Raw genomic sequence first — 15,219 nt, 5'->3', positions numbered from 1 at the left:
ATGTTGGAAGTAACGTATACCGTCAAATTTATTTGAATTTAGTGTCAATAATTGAAGATTGTCTAAATATAGCATTTGAGTGATTTTTTCAGTACCAAAAAGCTGTGTAAGATAGTTTGGGTGATAAATTTGATGGAGACTTAAAGAAATAAATTTGAAGAATATGGGCATTTTGGCCACGATTCCCTTTAGAAGAGAATGATTATGTATGAAGCAAACTCGTGGTTTTTGGAGTATTATATATTTCTTGATCGGGAAAGCTAGCGATTTTATTTTATTCACCGATTACTTTCCCTTTTTGTGACACTGAAATTTATCGATCGCGTTCGTCTTTTTTATTCACAAATGTATGTTGTGATGTGCGTGGTACGTATTTATTTCTTTTATATGGTAGTTTAGATAACTGAAAAATATATAAGTTGTGAAAAAATTAATTAATCATGAAAGAGATATATATAATCTGGTGTGAATGTAGGCGGCGGTGGGAGTGGTGGCTACGGCGGCGGTGGGGATGTCGGTACGCTCCAAAATTGTGGGTAGTTTTCATGTTTGATTGAGCAAAATGGGGTACCACTAGAGTTTGAGACAATCTTAGTGTCATTATCTAGTCTTTGCCTTCCACTAATCTTTCATTTTTCTTTTCATGTGCATGCATTGCATGCATATCACATATTGCTAAATATATATGTGTATGCACTATGCACTATGCACTCTCTATCTCTCTCACACATTCGCATACACACACCATGCACAATTACAAATTTACAATATATGTGGATGGCGTTTACTTTTAAAATGTGTTCTTTTTTATTGTAAGTTTATTATTAAAAAAAAGGAAAAAAAGATAATTTAATTTTTAAATTACATTTTAATGATCCCTATATTATTTATCTCATATTTTCTTTAGTGAAATAATATATGAAAATACACAAAAACTTCGGTACAACTGGGTGTATCATATAATTGGGTTGACCCGCATCCTAACCCATATCCTGATCTGAACCTGCATCCTGATCCAAATTATGTAAATAACATTATTCGGTTATACAAATAACACTGCTTATAATTGATACTATTCGGTTATATAAATGACACTGTAATATTTTAAAATGTTATAGTGTCATTTAAAATATTATAATGTCATTTACAATCTATAGTGTCAATTACAGGAAGTGTCAATTATATACAGTGTCATTTACAATGTTATAGTGTCATTTGAATAACAAAATAGTGCTAATTACATGTAGTGTCATTTGTATAACCGAATAGTGTCATTTACACGATTTGGGCCATGATGCTGGTTCGGATCAGGATGCAGGTCAGGGTCTGGGTGCGGGTCAACCCGGTTGTATGTTACACCTGGTTGTACCTAAGACCACCTCCTGAAAATATTATGAAGAGAGAGAAGAAAAGGAAGAGACAGAATGAGAATGATTGAGAGATTAGTTAAATTGTACTCTCTCCGTCCATCAAATGAGTATCCATTTGAAAATAACACGAGTTTTAAAAAATTAATTAAATGCGTGTGAATAGATTAAGGATCCCACTTTTACTGTGAGTGATATTATGAGGTACACTTACTAAAAAAAGAAATAAGTACTCATTTAGTAAGCGGGATCAAGTATATATATTTTTAGAGTAAAATTGAAAGATCATAAAAATATATGATATTGGAAAATGTTATCAAACCTGATAATATTATCATGAATTGAACTGAAAAGGTGAGAAAAGAGGCTGCTTGAGAAATTTTCCACTGAAAGAATGTGTGAAAAGAGTGGTAAAAGAAAAAAAATCTACGTCCATCAAAGAGAACGCACCCTTAAGGATTAGCTTAGATAGATAATATATTACTCCCTTCGTTCCGGTTATATTGAGACCATTTTTTGAGGCCCAGGAATTAAGAAAGTAGTATTTTGTGTGTAAGTGAAAAGGTGAATAAAGAGTAAAACTTTTACTAAATAAAAAAATATTTCAAGATTGGTGGGGCGTACAAAAAAAATGTCTAAAAATAGGTGGGACGGAGGGAGTATAAGCTAATTCATTTTTTTACTAACATGGATTTGAACTTTGGGACAATAGATCCTAAGGTTTTTAATAATATCTACCATTTGAGCTAACTTTATTTGATTCATATTTCGCGAAAGGGTGAAAGTGAAAAAATCATAATAAAAAAAATAAAAATATCCAATCATGAAAAGTAAACGATCTCTTAATATATTATCGGCTGTTGAATAAGATATGGAGTAATGTGTATCATAAACTATGCGGTGAATATGCCGATATACCGTAGAAGATACAAAAAGAATAAAAATGTGAGACTATCTCATTGCGTGACAAATTAAAATTCAGTTTCAAATGCATATTCAATGACATATTATTTGTAGTTATACAAATATCATTAGATATGTGCTTAAATTCGAATTTTGATATATACATGCCAAGATAAGATAGTGTCATACAAGACTCCTCCTAAAACATAATATGATTGGCACAATTTATGTGATATTTGTTTTTTGCTTTTCTTTAGAGTAGCTAGATTGGAAATAGATCGAGTTATTTGATATTTAATTCCAAATTGTGTAAAATTAGTGTAAAGGATATTAGTGATTTATATTCAAATTCATTATTTTTCAGTCTCAAACAATGCAAGACAAGCAATTTTGATTATTGATAATTTTTTATTAATCTATCCGATATCAAGTTCGAGAGCCACAACTCTTTGTAAAAAGTTATCGTTTAACCCTAAGTTAAATGATCTGATGAGGAGTGACGACCGCTAATTCCCCCCTAATTAATAAGATTAATTATAACCAAAAAATAAAGCTAAAGCAAAAAAAGAGAGCTGAAAAAAGATTTCCATTTTGTTTCTTCGTGTTTATACACTAAAATTCAGGCAGGTCCTTATCACAAAGATTATGACGACTTTTCAAATAAAAAAAAACAAATAATTGATGGAGTGTTTGAATATTGAAAATTGAAAACGTTTTTATTTTTTTGTGAGAATATATTGTGGGCGTGGACGAACAAAAAAGCCGTGAAATTTATTGTCGCGATGCGAGAAATTATGGCGTCAAACAAAGTCGACTTCTTATTAATATCCACGTTTTCATTCCTTTTTTGCGAGTGATGAAATTATTTATATAAATTACGAGTGTAATCAAATTGAATCAAGTCGAATATTGTTATACTCAAATTTGATTTGATTTGAATGCCAAATTTTATTTATTGAATATTTGATGCTCATAAACTTAATCGAGTTTAGACAAAAAAACTAAATTTATTTATATTAAAAATATTAATTGTTTTAGTTTGAAACTAAATTATTTCATTCACAATAACATACTATATTAATTATTTACTTATAATAAATAGAGTTAATTAGAGGCTTAATACAATTATTACTATTTATAGTATTATAAATATAAGTTTTACCTGGAGTAATAATTTATATTTTCAAGCTAAATTACTTAACGAGTCTGTTCACGTGATAACAAAGACAAATGCTATCAAATTCAAACTTGATTCGTTTATTTACGGAACTTCACTAAACAAATTTGAACGAACTTTTTATTAACTGAGTTTCAAATCGCTTGCGAGCAGCTCGATTTGCTTAGGATGCTAATACAAATTTCTGGAGTTGAAATAATTTGCTATGCATTTTTTTGTGCGTATACCTAACTAGATTTTTTCAAAATTGTACACGAAACTTTTAATAAGCAGCATGCTAAGTCCCTTTCTATGAGGACTCCAATAATTGTCATTTGAATTAAAGTTGTGACAAGATACATTAGCCAAATATTTAGGTGTATATATCAATTAAATGAATCCGACAGCTGGGGGTGTGAAATTAAAGATTTCTATTCTCATATTATTATTATTATTATTATTATTATTATTATTATTATTATTATTATTATTATTATTATTATTATTATTATTATTATTATTATTATTATTATCGTGTGTGAAATATTGATCACCTACTTCACTACTTGTTAGTGGACATATTGATATAACTCTATGGAGTACAATATAACGGTGTTTGGGCTTAAAATTGGGCCAAAGCCCATTATCTTGCTATGCAGCTCCTTTAATGTTGATTGTGGGCTAGACCAACCTATATACATTTCAGCAAGCCCATACATCACAGAAAATGGGCAATGAGGTGAATTATAATATGGGTTATTATATTTATGATTCCCCAAATTAACTAAAATATACTACTATTTTTGTCCTAATTCAATAGGCCACAAGGTATAAATAACTGAATAGTTTACAATAAAATAAAAGAGATAAATCAAAATTTTAAGCTATATTTGTGAAAAAAAATAGGAGATAAATGAAAATATTATTTTAAGTGAAAAGAGAACTAATTATTTATGGATCACAAGATTCACAACGACACTTGATATAAATAAAGAATTATGTGAAAATATTTATTATATATTGATTTATTCATATAAACTTTAAATTAATATATCTGGTACTCACTGTATATTATAATCTCTCTTTGTTGTGTTGTACAGACAATTCAACAAGCTTTGGGAGATTGGTAATTTGAAAGAAGCAGTGTTCAATGCTTAGATATTCAACACCATATGGTCCATATCCAATTTACTGCAATAACAACCAAACTGCTTATCTTATCGGAAATTCTGTTGCTTTCGAAATTGCACTAACAATAAGTTTAGCCGAAAAATTAATGATATCATAAAATAAGAAAAAATAACAATTAAATATTTTTATTATGTGTTAAAGTTGATTTGCAAAAAAAAATGTTTAAAAAGACAATAATTTATATGCAATTAACTCTTTATTTTATTTAAAAAACTAAGATAGATCTATAAATATTAAATCATTGATTACCCTTAGGATCTGAAGTAAATTTAGGACCTTGGGGCCAATGGTATGTAGTAATACTAAGAGTATTGGCATCGCTCTACTCGATCGCCCCTACTCGAGTAGGGCGATGTAGGCCTTGGTTACTGGAGGGCTACTTGAGACGTCGTGTATCACCCGTTCGCCTCTATTTCAGGTGCGTGTTTTACATGTACTTAATTAAAAAAAAAAAAAAACTGATTTTAATTCAAACGGCTATCAACTGGTTTTCAACTTTTTTTTTAATAGCCAACAACTATTTTAGCTGTTTGAAAATTTATTGTTTTTTTTTTCCTATCTATAAATACCCCTAACTCCTTCTTTCACACAACAACAATTCTACTCCTTCAAGCTCCCCAAATTTCTCTTTCAATATTTCTTTCTTTTTTCTTCAAAAAATGGCGGAACCCCAGCACGATTCTTCGTCTGATTCATCATAAGGTGTAGCTCAAGCGATCATAGAGGAGATAGAGTTGCAGAAACAATTGTTTGCTCAAATCTACACCCAACCGACGCTAGAGCCGGGACGTGTTAAACGTCCACGGTCTTACTTCCACCGTGATCGTGAGGAGGCCCATTTACGTCTTATGGAAGACTACTTCCAGACAATCCGACGTACGGGCCTACATTTTTCCGACGTCGTTTTCGAATGCAAAAGAAGCTGTTATTGCGCATCGTGGAGGCTGTTCAAGGTGAAGATACTTACTTCCATATGACCATTGATGCAATAGGTCGGGACTCTCTTTCCCATTTGCAGAAATGCACAGCGGCTATTCGCCAATTAGCCACCGGCGTCAGTGCGGATACTTTCGACGAGTATCTCAAAGTCGTCGACTCGACCGGGCGTCTATGCCTCAAGAAGTTCTGCAAAGCTGTCATCCTGGCTTTCGGAGCCCATTATCTACGCCGTCCGACGTCGGAGGACATCACATGCCTTATTCAAATGCACGAGGCGCGACACGGATTTCCCGGGATGCTCGTGAGTCTTGATTGTATGCATTGGGGGTGGAAAAATTGCCTAAAGGCGTGGCACGACGCATATACATGCATTGGGAGTCAACCTTGATCTTAGAGGCCGTTGTATCCCACGATCTGTGGATTTGGCATGCCTTCTTCGGTGTCGCTGGTTCGAACAACGACATCAACGTTCTCAACCAGTTGCCTCTCTTCGCCGACGTGTTGGATGGAACGGCAAAGCCCGTGATCTTTGAGGTCAACCTGCGCTACTACCAGATGGGTTGCTACTTGTGCGACGGCATATATCTGGAGTGGCGTTGCTTCATCAAGAGTCCACCGATGGCGACCAATCCGAAAGAGGCGAGGTTCAAGAAGATGCAAGAATCAGCACAGAAGGATGTCAAACGTGCCTTTGGAGTTCTTCAAGCTCAGTGGGGAATCATTCGAAGTCCGACGCGTAATTGGTACGTAGAGCACCTCAAGGACATCATATTGTGTTGCATCATTCTCCACAACATGATTGTGGAGCACGAAGGTAAAGGAGCTACCAATTGGAGAGATGACGGTGTAGGACACAGGGCGTCTAGTAGTGACTCGACGGAGAGTAGTCGAGCAACCCCGATTTCCTTCGAGGAATATATGCAAAGAGATATTATTCTCCGAGATAGACAGATGCATGCTATACTCCAACATGATTTGATGAAGCATGTTTGGACACATTTCGGACCTCTAGGACCGGAATAATTATTTTTAGGATTTCAAAATTAATGCAATTTAAATTTGAAGTAAATTGTGTTATTTAAATTTATGCAATTAAATTTAAATGAAAAATAGAAAAATCAAAAGTAAAAAAATCAAATAGACTATCAAGTAATCCCAATGTGGCCTCCTTACTTTTTGCGATCCCCTCCTATCAAATAAGCTATCAAGTAAGACCAATTTGGATGCTCTAATTATAAATATTCAAATAATGAACAGGAATATAATATAACGAACTTAATATTCGGATAAGCTGACTTTCAAGTTTCATCCACACTTTCTCCTTCCTTCATATTCAGTTTTCGTTTCATATCTTCAGCTCTATTTCTGTTATAAACAGTACATATAAGCTCCAGCTCTATTTTCTGATAAATGAACCTTTTGAGTTCAATCAGATTCCTGTCAAAAGATGTTCTTTACAGTTTAATATCAACATACACAATATTCAAGTTCATGACCTAACTATTGATTTGCCCCAAATAGAAGAGGTTACTTCCTTTTCCTTTTTTCGACCCCGCTATTTCTTTGGTCGTTTTTGACAAAAGTAGACCCGACGCCCATCCCGTACTGCATTGGTGACGGAGCCTGAGGAGGAGCAGGAGGGATGCCGGAAGCAGCAGCTGGGATGGTTGTCGGTGGCAGTGCCGGAGGGGCTGCAGAAGCTGGGTTTGCACCAACGGAAGACTCTGGAAGTGGCTTCGGGAGAATGTGCTTCAACCGGTTGTTTCTGTAGTTCTTCCAGAAGTAAAACTGTTGCCTGTGCGCCAACTCCTACGTGATCACATGACAGTGATTAGAACCGAAAAGAGGTCTGTCTCTATATATTTGAGATTTCACAAGGAGTCGAAATGAAAGGAAAATTCGTGAATTCATATTGTAAAACCTTGTTTGCAGGATGTGCCATTGCGTTTCTGAAGTTTGCATTCTGCAGAAGCTCGAGAAAAAAGAGGCAATGAGGATACCTGAAAAAGGAGCAAACAGAAGTATCTAAAAATCATAAGTGCATCTTATATTTAACCTGGAACGGATTAAAGCACGAAACTGACAAGTAAGAAGCATGTTATGTTTTCTTAATGCTTATAACCAAAACAAGAATACCTTTTGCATACAAAAGTGGGACGAACATAAGATAAGTGGTGACTTGAACTTGGAAAACATATACTCACATAATAAACTTTAAGTACTCAGGCCTTTGCCAATATTGAAGATATTTCAGGTATCCAATAAACGCCTCATCTTCAAAGTACCTGTTTTGAGCTAAATCTGCACTGGAGTGAAGGCAAAAATCAAATAACAGGGTCCAGCTATAATGGTAACACATAAAAAATCAAACGTAGTGCAATAATAATTAAAAAAAAAAGGATAGTAGAGGGCAAAGACAACTAATAATGCAAATATCAGACGTCGTGAATTAACCTCATTCTTTATTTTATTTTAACTAAGATACACCAACATCTAATCTAAGCAACGAGATAATGACTAATGCAAAGTAGCATACTTCTAGAATGCAAATCAGCTAGAAGATGGACACTACAAAAGTTGTAATGGAGAGAGAGAACCAAGATACATAGCATAATTAATCAAAGAAGCATATTGCATTTACTTAAAAAACAATCCTTAGATTGGTTGTAATAAAAATCCTTTTCACACTTTCAAAAGTGCAATAATTGGGTTCTCAAACTCTAAATACCACCTGTTACCTCATAAAATCTACACCATAAACATTAAAGCAGTACTAGATCACTACACAGTAAAGAGATTAGGGAATAAGATCATATACTTGAGATATTGCTGGAAAATAAATTCCAATACTAAGGGCAAGGAAATCTTTTGTGTACCAAGAAGAATCGAATAACAAAGGTCCTCAACAGATCAAATTCCTCCAACAAACCCTATTGTCACAACATATACTATATTCCTGGTCTACACAAGGTTAGCTGATTTGTATGAATTGATAATCGCGGACAACATTAATTATATATTAAAACAAGAGAAAGTACACAACACAAGGAACTAAAGGCAAACTCAAAAGGTATTATGATGCAATATAAAATAACAGTATCCAGCTTTTACCAAACTGCTGAGTTCATCATTCATCCAACTGCTTTAGAGAATAAGCCTCCAACAAGTAGAATAATAAATAGAAAGTCTATTTCACTAGCAGCCATCATACCTAGATTCCAAGAATCATTATCTGCTAAAGAGCAACTACCAATTAGATTAATCAGTTAGTTATTCTCTCTAAAAATGTTTAAACAACTGCAGCAACATTCTATTAGTGGGAAGACATTATAAACTCAAAGCAAGAAAGTGTGAAGATAGTGAAACAACTAACAATTTGACTAGAAATAGTAAGAGATAGGTGGGAACAGTTTTGTGAAAGTAAATTACATCGATAATTACGTTAACCCCATCACTAAAGAATTTATTGTCCCAAAAGCCATTCGTTAATCTTCATCGGTGCCATTCGACAACCAACTGTTTACAGACAATGACACAACAAACAGAATAGAGTAAATGAGAGGTGAAATTCTTCACAAGGATTGCCCCCCAATTTTTACTATTCACAACTTGTTGCAGAAATGAATTTTCTAGTGATGGAGGATAATTATTATTATTCTGATTTGAAGTATTTATAGTATTGTCCTCAACAGATCAAATTCTCCCAGTTATCTAATCTCTCCACTCAGCAGCAAGTTATAATGTACACTAGTGCACATAAACGTAGACAAACATATTAGAAATACCATGTGGTACTTTTGGTAGCACGCGTTTTTAAGAAATGTTAAGTGTGTTGTGAGTGGAATGGAGTCCCACTTTCTTGTGAGTGGAGAAGTGTCCAAAAATAGAAAGTGAATGCTTTTTAGGGACGTACCAAAATGGAAAATTATGCATGTTTTTAGGGGACGGACGGAGTATTAAATTCTACCACCAAAGTCCGATGTCCAACCAAAATCAACCTAAAGCCATCAAATTATCACAATTCTAGCTTTCAATCAACGACCTTTCAAACTTACCACAATCAATCCCCCCTGTTAATATTTGGTTACAATATAGAATTTTTATACAGAAAGTCCACCTCTGAGACCTTTCCTACCATCAGATCTTCAAACTTAAGAAATGACTTCTTTTCTTCAACCTGAATCCATCAAGTCAAATTACCGCCATTACAGCTCACACTACCCTAAATCAACCATCACTCGTTTATATTTTTGTTACAGCCATCGGATTTCATAGGGAACAGAGCATTTCTGCAACCTTTCAACACCAAAAGAGATTCAACTGCTTCACAAGTAACCTAATTAGTTCCTATTAAATAGGGCAAGAGCGAAGGAATTACTTACAATGTATATAGGTCGGATTAGCAAGGCACTGGACAAATTCGAGCTCAAGCAAGAAGCGCTGGCGGCCATCATCTGGATCCTTGTACACGGTTTTGGGCCTGCAATCGATTTCATCAGATATTAGCCGGAAGTGAAAATTCAGAGCAAAAATAATTTTGGAGCTTACGGCGACGGATGATTTGTTACTAATTCCATAGGATCGGACGCCATGGCTGAACTTCTAGTCGATCTGTTAGGGCTTATACAGCCTCGTCGTCTTCATTTTTTGCCTTTTTCTTTTTTGTTCTGTTTTAATTTTTCTATTTTGCGTGTGTGGTAATTGGGCTTTCAAAAGGCCCATTTACACTCTAAAGCCCTGTTATTTTTAAAGATATGACGGAGTCAATATATAATTTGAAGCAATCGATATAATTAGCACCGGCCCATATGATTAGCCAATGTTATTAAATTGAAGTTTTATTAAAAAGATAAAGGAAAAACCAGTGAAAGCACAAGTACGCAAACAAGGGGCCAGAGGCTCGAGAAGGAGCTCGTCAAAAGAAAGAAGAAAAAAAAAAAAAAAACAAAAATAGGAAACGCAGAAAGCCTAAAACTTCAGCGTATAGAAACTCAATCTCAAGAATGATCCATGTTGTTGCAGAAGTCGTCCATCTCCATTTCATCCGACCAACGTCCTTTGGAGATATTATTCATAACACAGATACTAGCACTTCTGCTTTTATCGATAACAAACTCCCTCGGCTTATAACCCATTTCCTCCGCATGACGGAGTCGATTCTTTATGCTATCTTCCAAAGGTTGTGGGACGCGCGGGCGCTCCATACCCTTTGGAGGACGTCCCCGTCGTTTAGGCGGTGCTTGATCAACAAGTAATTGTATTCCCTGGCTAACCTGTTCCTCTAATCGATTAATACGACTTGCAAAATCTGGAGTAGGAGAGTCTTTAACATTCTTCCCAGATGGGGTCTCCATCTCAAGATCCTCGTCCACCTCCTCGTCACTATTAGCTGGCTGAATAATCTGCTTCAAAACAGCCGTATCCGGACCGTAAACTGTATGGTCAGCCATCTCTCTTGATTGCTCCGCCGTCACCAAAGGGGCAAAGGAATTCCCAGACTTCTGCTCTACCGTGGTCTGCTCCACTTGAGCACGCTCCGTCAGAGCAGACTTCACCTCAACAGCTTTAACAAATGTAACTTGTAAATGATCCGCGGAGTCATTATTATCTACCGCTTCCAAAGCCTCATTGTTATGCAACACCGAAGCTTGTACCACCGCCTTCCCGATAGCGTGCCATTCCGGTCCGTTGTCCCTCTTTTCCACCTCATCTGTTGTCTTTCCCTGTGATTTGTCACCCTTGCGACATTTCTCCATCGAATGGCCCGTAATCTTGCATCGATGACAAAAAATAGGTATATATTCATAACTGAACTCCACCGAAAACTCGTAGTCCCCTCCATCAATATTAAGCGTCAGCGGCAAAGTTGTGCCAAATCAATTTCAACCAACATACGCACAAAGTGTCCTACATCTTCAGTCATAGAATTTCCATCAATTTTCAACGGCTGTCCAAGCCAACTTCCAATACCCGAAATAATTTCAGGATGCCAAAACTCCACGGGCAAATGATAAATCCGAACCCACATCTGAGCGAGAGAAGAAGATTCCTTGTAGGGATTAAAGTAGCGTACCCAATCACGTAACCGAAGCGATCCAACAGATAAATTCCATAAAAGATTAGCTTTGGCAGTGGCTTTATCCTCTTGCGACTGAAATCTAAGAGTATAGTAACCCTTTCCCAACGGCATCAAGTGCCAGGGAGAAGAAATTTTCCAAAGCGATTGAAGTTCCGCCTTTAACTCACGAGATTGCCTCGGCTTATCGCCTTTATTTAACAAAAGTCTGCCTATAAGAGCATGCTTAAACTTCTTCAATTGAGAATCCTGAATATAACGTGGTATAACAAGAGTACCTTGATCACCATGCCTAACCGGACGAAGGGCACGAAAATTATGCGCTGGTAAATCCGGCTGTCGAACCGTTTGAGGGGCAGTAATCCGAGCGTATGAAACGTTCTGTTGTTCAGTCGAATTCACAGAAACAGTTGCAGCAGGGACATCCACCGTGCTCCTGAGATTAACTTGAAAGTTTTGCTTAGAAACCCCATTCGAGGGTTTCAAATGTTGTTCAAAATTTGCAGAAACCGATGGGAGATTGAGGGCTCCTCTGTCTGATGTCGGAGGGGAAGCAATCGGCGCTGCAACCCGAAAATCGGCGCTGGAGTTTTCAGCCTCACGCAGAGCAGCAGGGTGAGGGAACTTCTGGGGAGAAAGAACAGTCGGGGGACGCTGCTGGGGAGACGCGCCCGATGTTCGTGGAGAAACATTGCCGGAGACCTCTGCCGTCGAAACCATCGGAAACTGCTGGGTAGAAGCCCCCGACGTTCGTGGATAGTTGCCGGAGACCTCCGCCGTCAAAACCATCGGAAGAGGGTTGAGCAAGCCGGCGAGGGCGGCGGCACGGAGAGGCCGGAAAGCGGCGCGGCGAAGAGTGATAAAACTGGTCTGGATCTCAATCCAGCGAGCTGCTGACCTTCAACCTCAGGCAGCAGCTGTGGCGGCAGGTGGCGTTTCAGGGGCAGAGGTCGCGGCTGCCGGAGCTCCAGCTGGTGACGGCGGCGGGCGAGACGGACTGCTGGAGGTCAGATCCGTCGACCTCAGGCGAAGCAGCAACAGTTCCAGACGGTGGCGGCTAGATCTGAGGAGCTGGAGAGCTACGGGTTCAAGAAGCCATGTTGCAGCGGCAGCAGTGGTTGCAGAATCGGAAGCCCACAAACAGAGTCTGCCTTAAATCATGCGGAGCACCCCGACGCGATTGAAGACAGGCGATCTCTTCTTCAGCGACGGAGAGGAGTGTTTGGCAACAGCGGCGGAGCTTCTTCAGCGGCGGCAGCGGGAGCGGACCTTCTCCAGTGGCGGCAGGGAGACGTCGGAGGCGGAGGGGTCGCACGCGGGGTGGCGGTGGGGACGGCCCGGTCGCCGGTTACTGGGACCCGGAGGACGTGAAGGTCAAAGCCTGTGGGCTGCGCCTACAACACATTTTTTCTCACCTCCTAAACTCCCATATGATTAGCCAATGCATAAAGGATTTTAACTAATACTTGTAAAATAAAATAAAATAATCTGAAAATTGCAAAAATTGAGTATTTTAAAAAGGGATATTTGCCGTAAAATACACGAACTTTCAACAAATTCTGATTTTTCCCATAATCTTTAAAATTTGAAAAAAAATACACAACCTTTCGATTTTTTCTGATTTTTCCCACGGACATAAAACACTCTAAAATAGAAGTTGATTTTAGGACTTTTGACTTATATTTTTTGATACATAAGCGTAGGGAATAATAAAGGTGTCATAATAAAGCCGACGTACACGTTTAGGTATAAAAAAATCTAAGTCAAAAGTCCAAAAATCAATTTCTATTTGAGAGTGTTTTATGCTCATGGGAAAAATTAGAAAAAATCGAAAGGTTGTGTATTTTTTTTCAAATTTTAAAGGTTATGGGAAAAACCAAAATTTGTTGAAAGTTTGTGTATTTTACGGCAAATATCCCTTTTAAAAACCTAAAAATCCATATTCAAGTTTTCTCCAAAAATTAGTTAGGCGTACACTTCGGTGTAACATCAATATGCAGAATTCTCTGAACTATTTTGTAGTATAATTTTTCACAAACTTTAAATTAATTAATGTGGTGCTTGGTGTAAATTTATGATCAAATTTTTTTATTTATTTTTTTTTGGTGATAATGCAGACAGAATAACCAGCCTTGGGAGATTGGTATTTTGAAAGAAGGAGTGTCCAACTTAGGGACGGCAATGGATCTTGGACTCGGTCCAGATCCGTGGATTCAGATCCGTTTTTATGGATCTGGATTTCCGTTTTTATGGATCTGGATCTCAATTTTTTGGACCCGACGAATTTGGATCTCAGTTTTGACAACTCCAACAAGCCTTCAGTTTTATAATAACCATAAAAAGGAATAATTTTTTGGTTTTTTTTTTAATATTAATTACTAGATATTGTGATATTTATTACAATTATTTAACTCTAACAATTTATTAATGTGAAATTTATGAATTGTGTGCAATGCACTGCTATTAAAAAAAGTTTAAATATAAATCACAATAATTATTTAAACAATTTTCTTTCTTCTTTAAGAAAGAATATGACAATAATTGACTAGAGTTTCTCGTGAAATTCTACTCCTTTTATATCTTGATAAGTCCCAATTAGTCTACAAAGAATTGTCCCGGGTAATAACTAATAAATTAAATTAAATTATTCTTGATGATATATATTTTGTAAATCCTTTATTATACAAGCAAGTTTTATATATGAACTAATGTACACTTATTATACATGCATGATGCATCTACCAGTGGGTCGAAATTAAACGTTTATAGTAAGAAATTCTTAAGTTATCGATCAATTTTTTTATTTATGTGCCATTTTGGTCGGAAATTTCCTCTAGATATATTGATAACACACATGTGCATAATGAATTTGTGGAATAACTATAAGCACATGCAATCGATTTTTATCATTTTTTAATTAATGCTATTTCATTTGTTCTCAATGAAACAAAGCAATCTATTTTTTAATTAATGCAATCCGAACAGTAAAAACTTCAATTTGCAAGCAACAACAAGGTCTAAAAAGAAATTGTAATTATATATGTTAGCTTCTAAAAGAAAGTTTTTGATGCTTCTCAAAAAAAAAAAAAAAAAGAGTTGTTATGAAAAATTGATCGGCGGCTTTGGAAAATTAGTTTTTTTTTTTTCTCCCATGGTGCGCTGGAATAGGCTATTATGCTATTTTTCAAATAATGGCATGGCTTCCAGCCTTTTTGGATGATTTTTTTAGGATGCATTTACTTGATTGTAAATTTAAATTGAAAAATGATGAACAACATAAAGATGAAAAAATATTATTTTTTCTCATTTTTTATTATATACTGTTATAGATAAAACGATGAAAAAATATTGAAAAATATTTTCACATCGCTACCCAATGATAATATATATTAATCAACATTAAAGAGAAAATGAGTGAAGAGGAGTTGCCCGAGAAAATATTACACCTTGCCTGAAGAAAATATTTTATTATAATAAACATATCAAAAATAATGAAAAAGTATATATTTTTTCTCATTGTACATCAAAGTAAATGCACCATTAATGTAAAAGAGGTATGTGACCTAGATCTTTATGCAGAAAAATCT

The 15,219-nt window shown here is 36.0% G+C and overlaps 2 protein-coding genes across 4 annotated transcripts; one reads left to right on the top strand and one right to left on the bottom strand.

The window, feature by feature from the left end:
* The first annotated feature begins 6,111 nt into the window (after positions 1–6,111).
* Positions 6,112–6,579, top strand: LOC131009543 (uncharacterized). The gene has a single exon (XM_057936950.1). The coding sequence runs from the start codon at positions 6,112–6,114 to the stop codon at positions 6,577–6,579; it is 468 nt and encodes a 155-aa protein (XP_057792933.1).
* A 376-nt stretch (positions 6,580–6,955) lies between these two features.
* LOC130990732 (mediator of RNA polymerase II transcription subunit 31) lies at positions 6,956–10,259 on the bottom strand. Of its 3 annotated transcripts, none has more exons than XM_057914963.1 (6): positions 10,105–10,259; positions 9,939–10,036; positions 8,768–8,791; positions 7,761–7,857; positions 7,478–7,556; positions 6,956–7,365 (listed from the first exon to the last, which is right to left on the bottom strand). In XM_057914963.1, exons 1-6 carry the CDS (start codon positions 10,146–10,148, stop codon positions 7,084–7,086), a joined length of 624 nt encoding a protein of 207 aa, XP_057770946.1. In that variant the 5' UTR covers positions 10,149–10,259; the 3' UTR covers positions 6,956–7,083. The 3 variants fall into 3 exon arrangements, with proteins under 3 accessions (XP_057770946.1, XP_057770950.1, XP_057770954.1); XM_057914967.1 differs by having other exon boundaries at positions 8,768–8,788; XM_057914971.1 differs by lacking the exon at positions 8,768–8,791 and having other exon boundaries at positions 10,105–10,258.
* Between the last annotated feature and the right edge of the window lie 4,960 nt (positions 10,260–15,219).

The sequence above is a fragment of the Salvia miltiorrhiza genome, chromosome 1 (assembly GCF_028751815.1).
Source record: "Salvia miltiorrhiza cultivar Shanhuang (shh) chromosome 1, IMPLAD_Smil_shh, whole genome shotgun sequence".
Taxonomy (NCBI): Eukaryota; Viridiplantae; Streptophyta; class Magnoliopsida; order Lamiales; family Lamiaceae; genus Salvia; species Salvia miltiorrhiza.
This window is presented reverse-complemented; position numbering and strand designations above follow the sequence as displayed.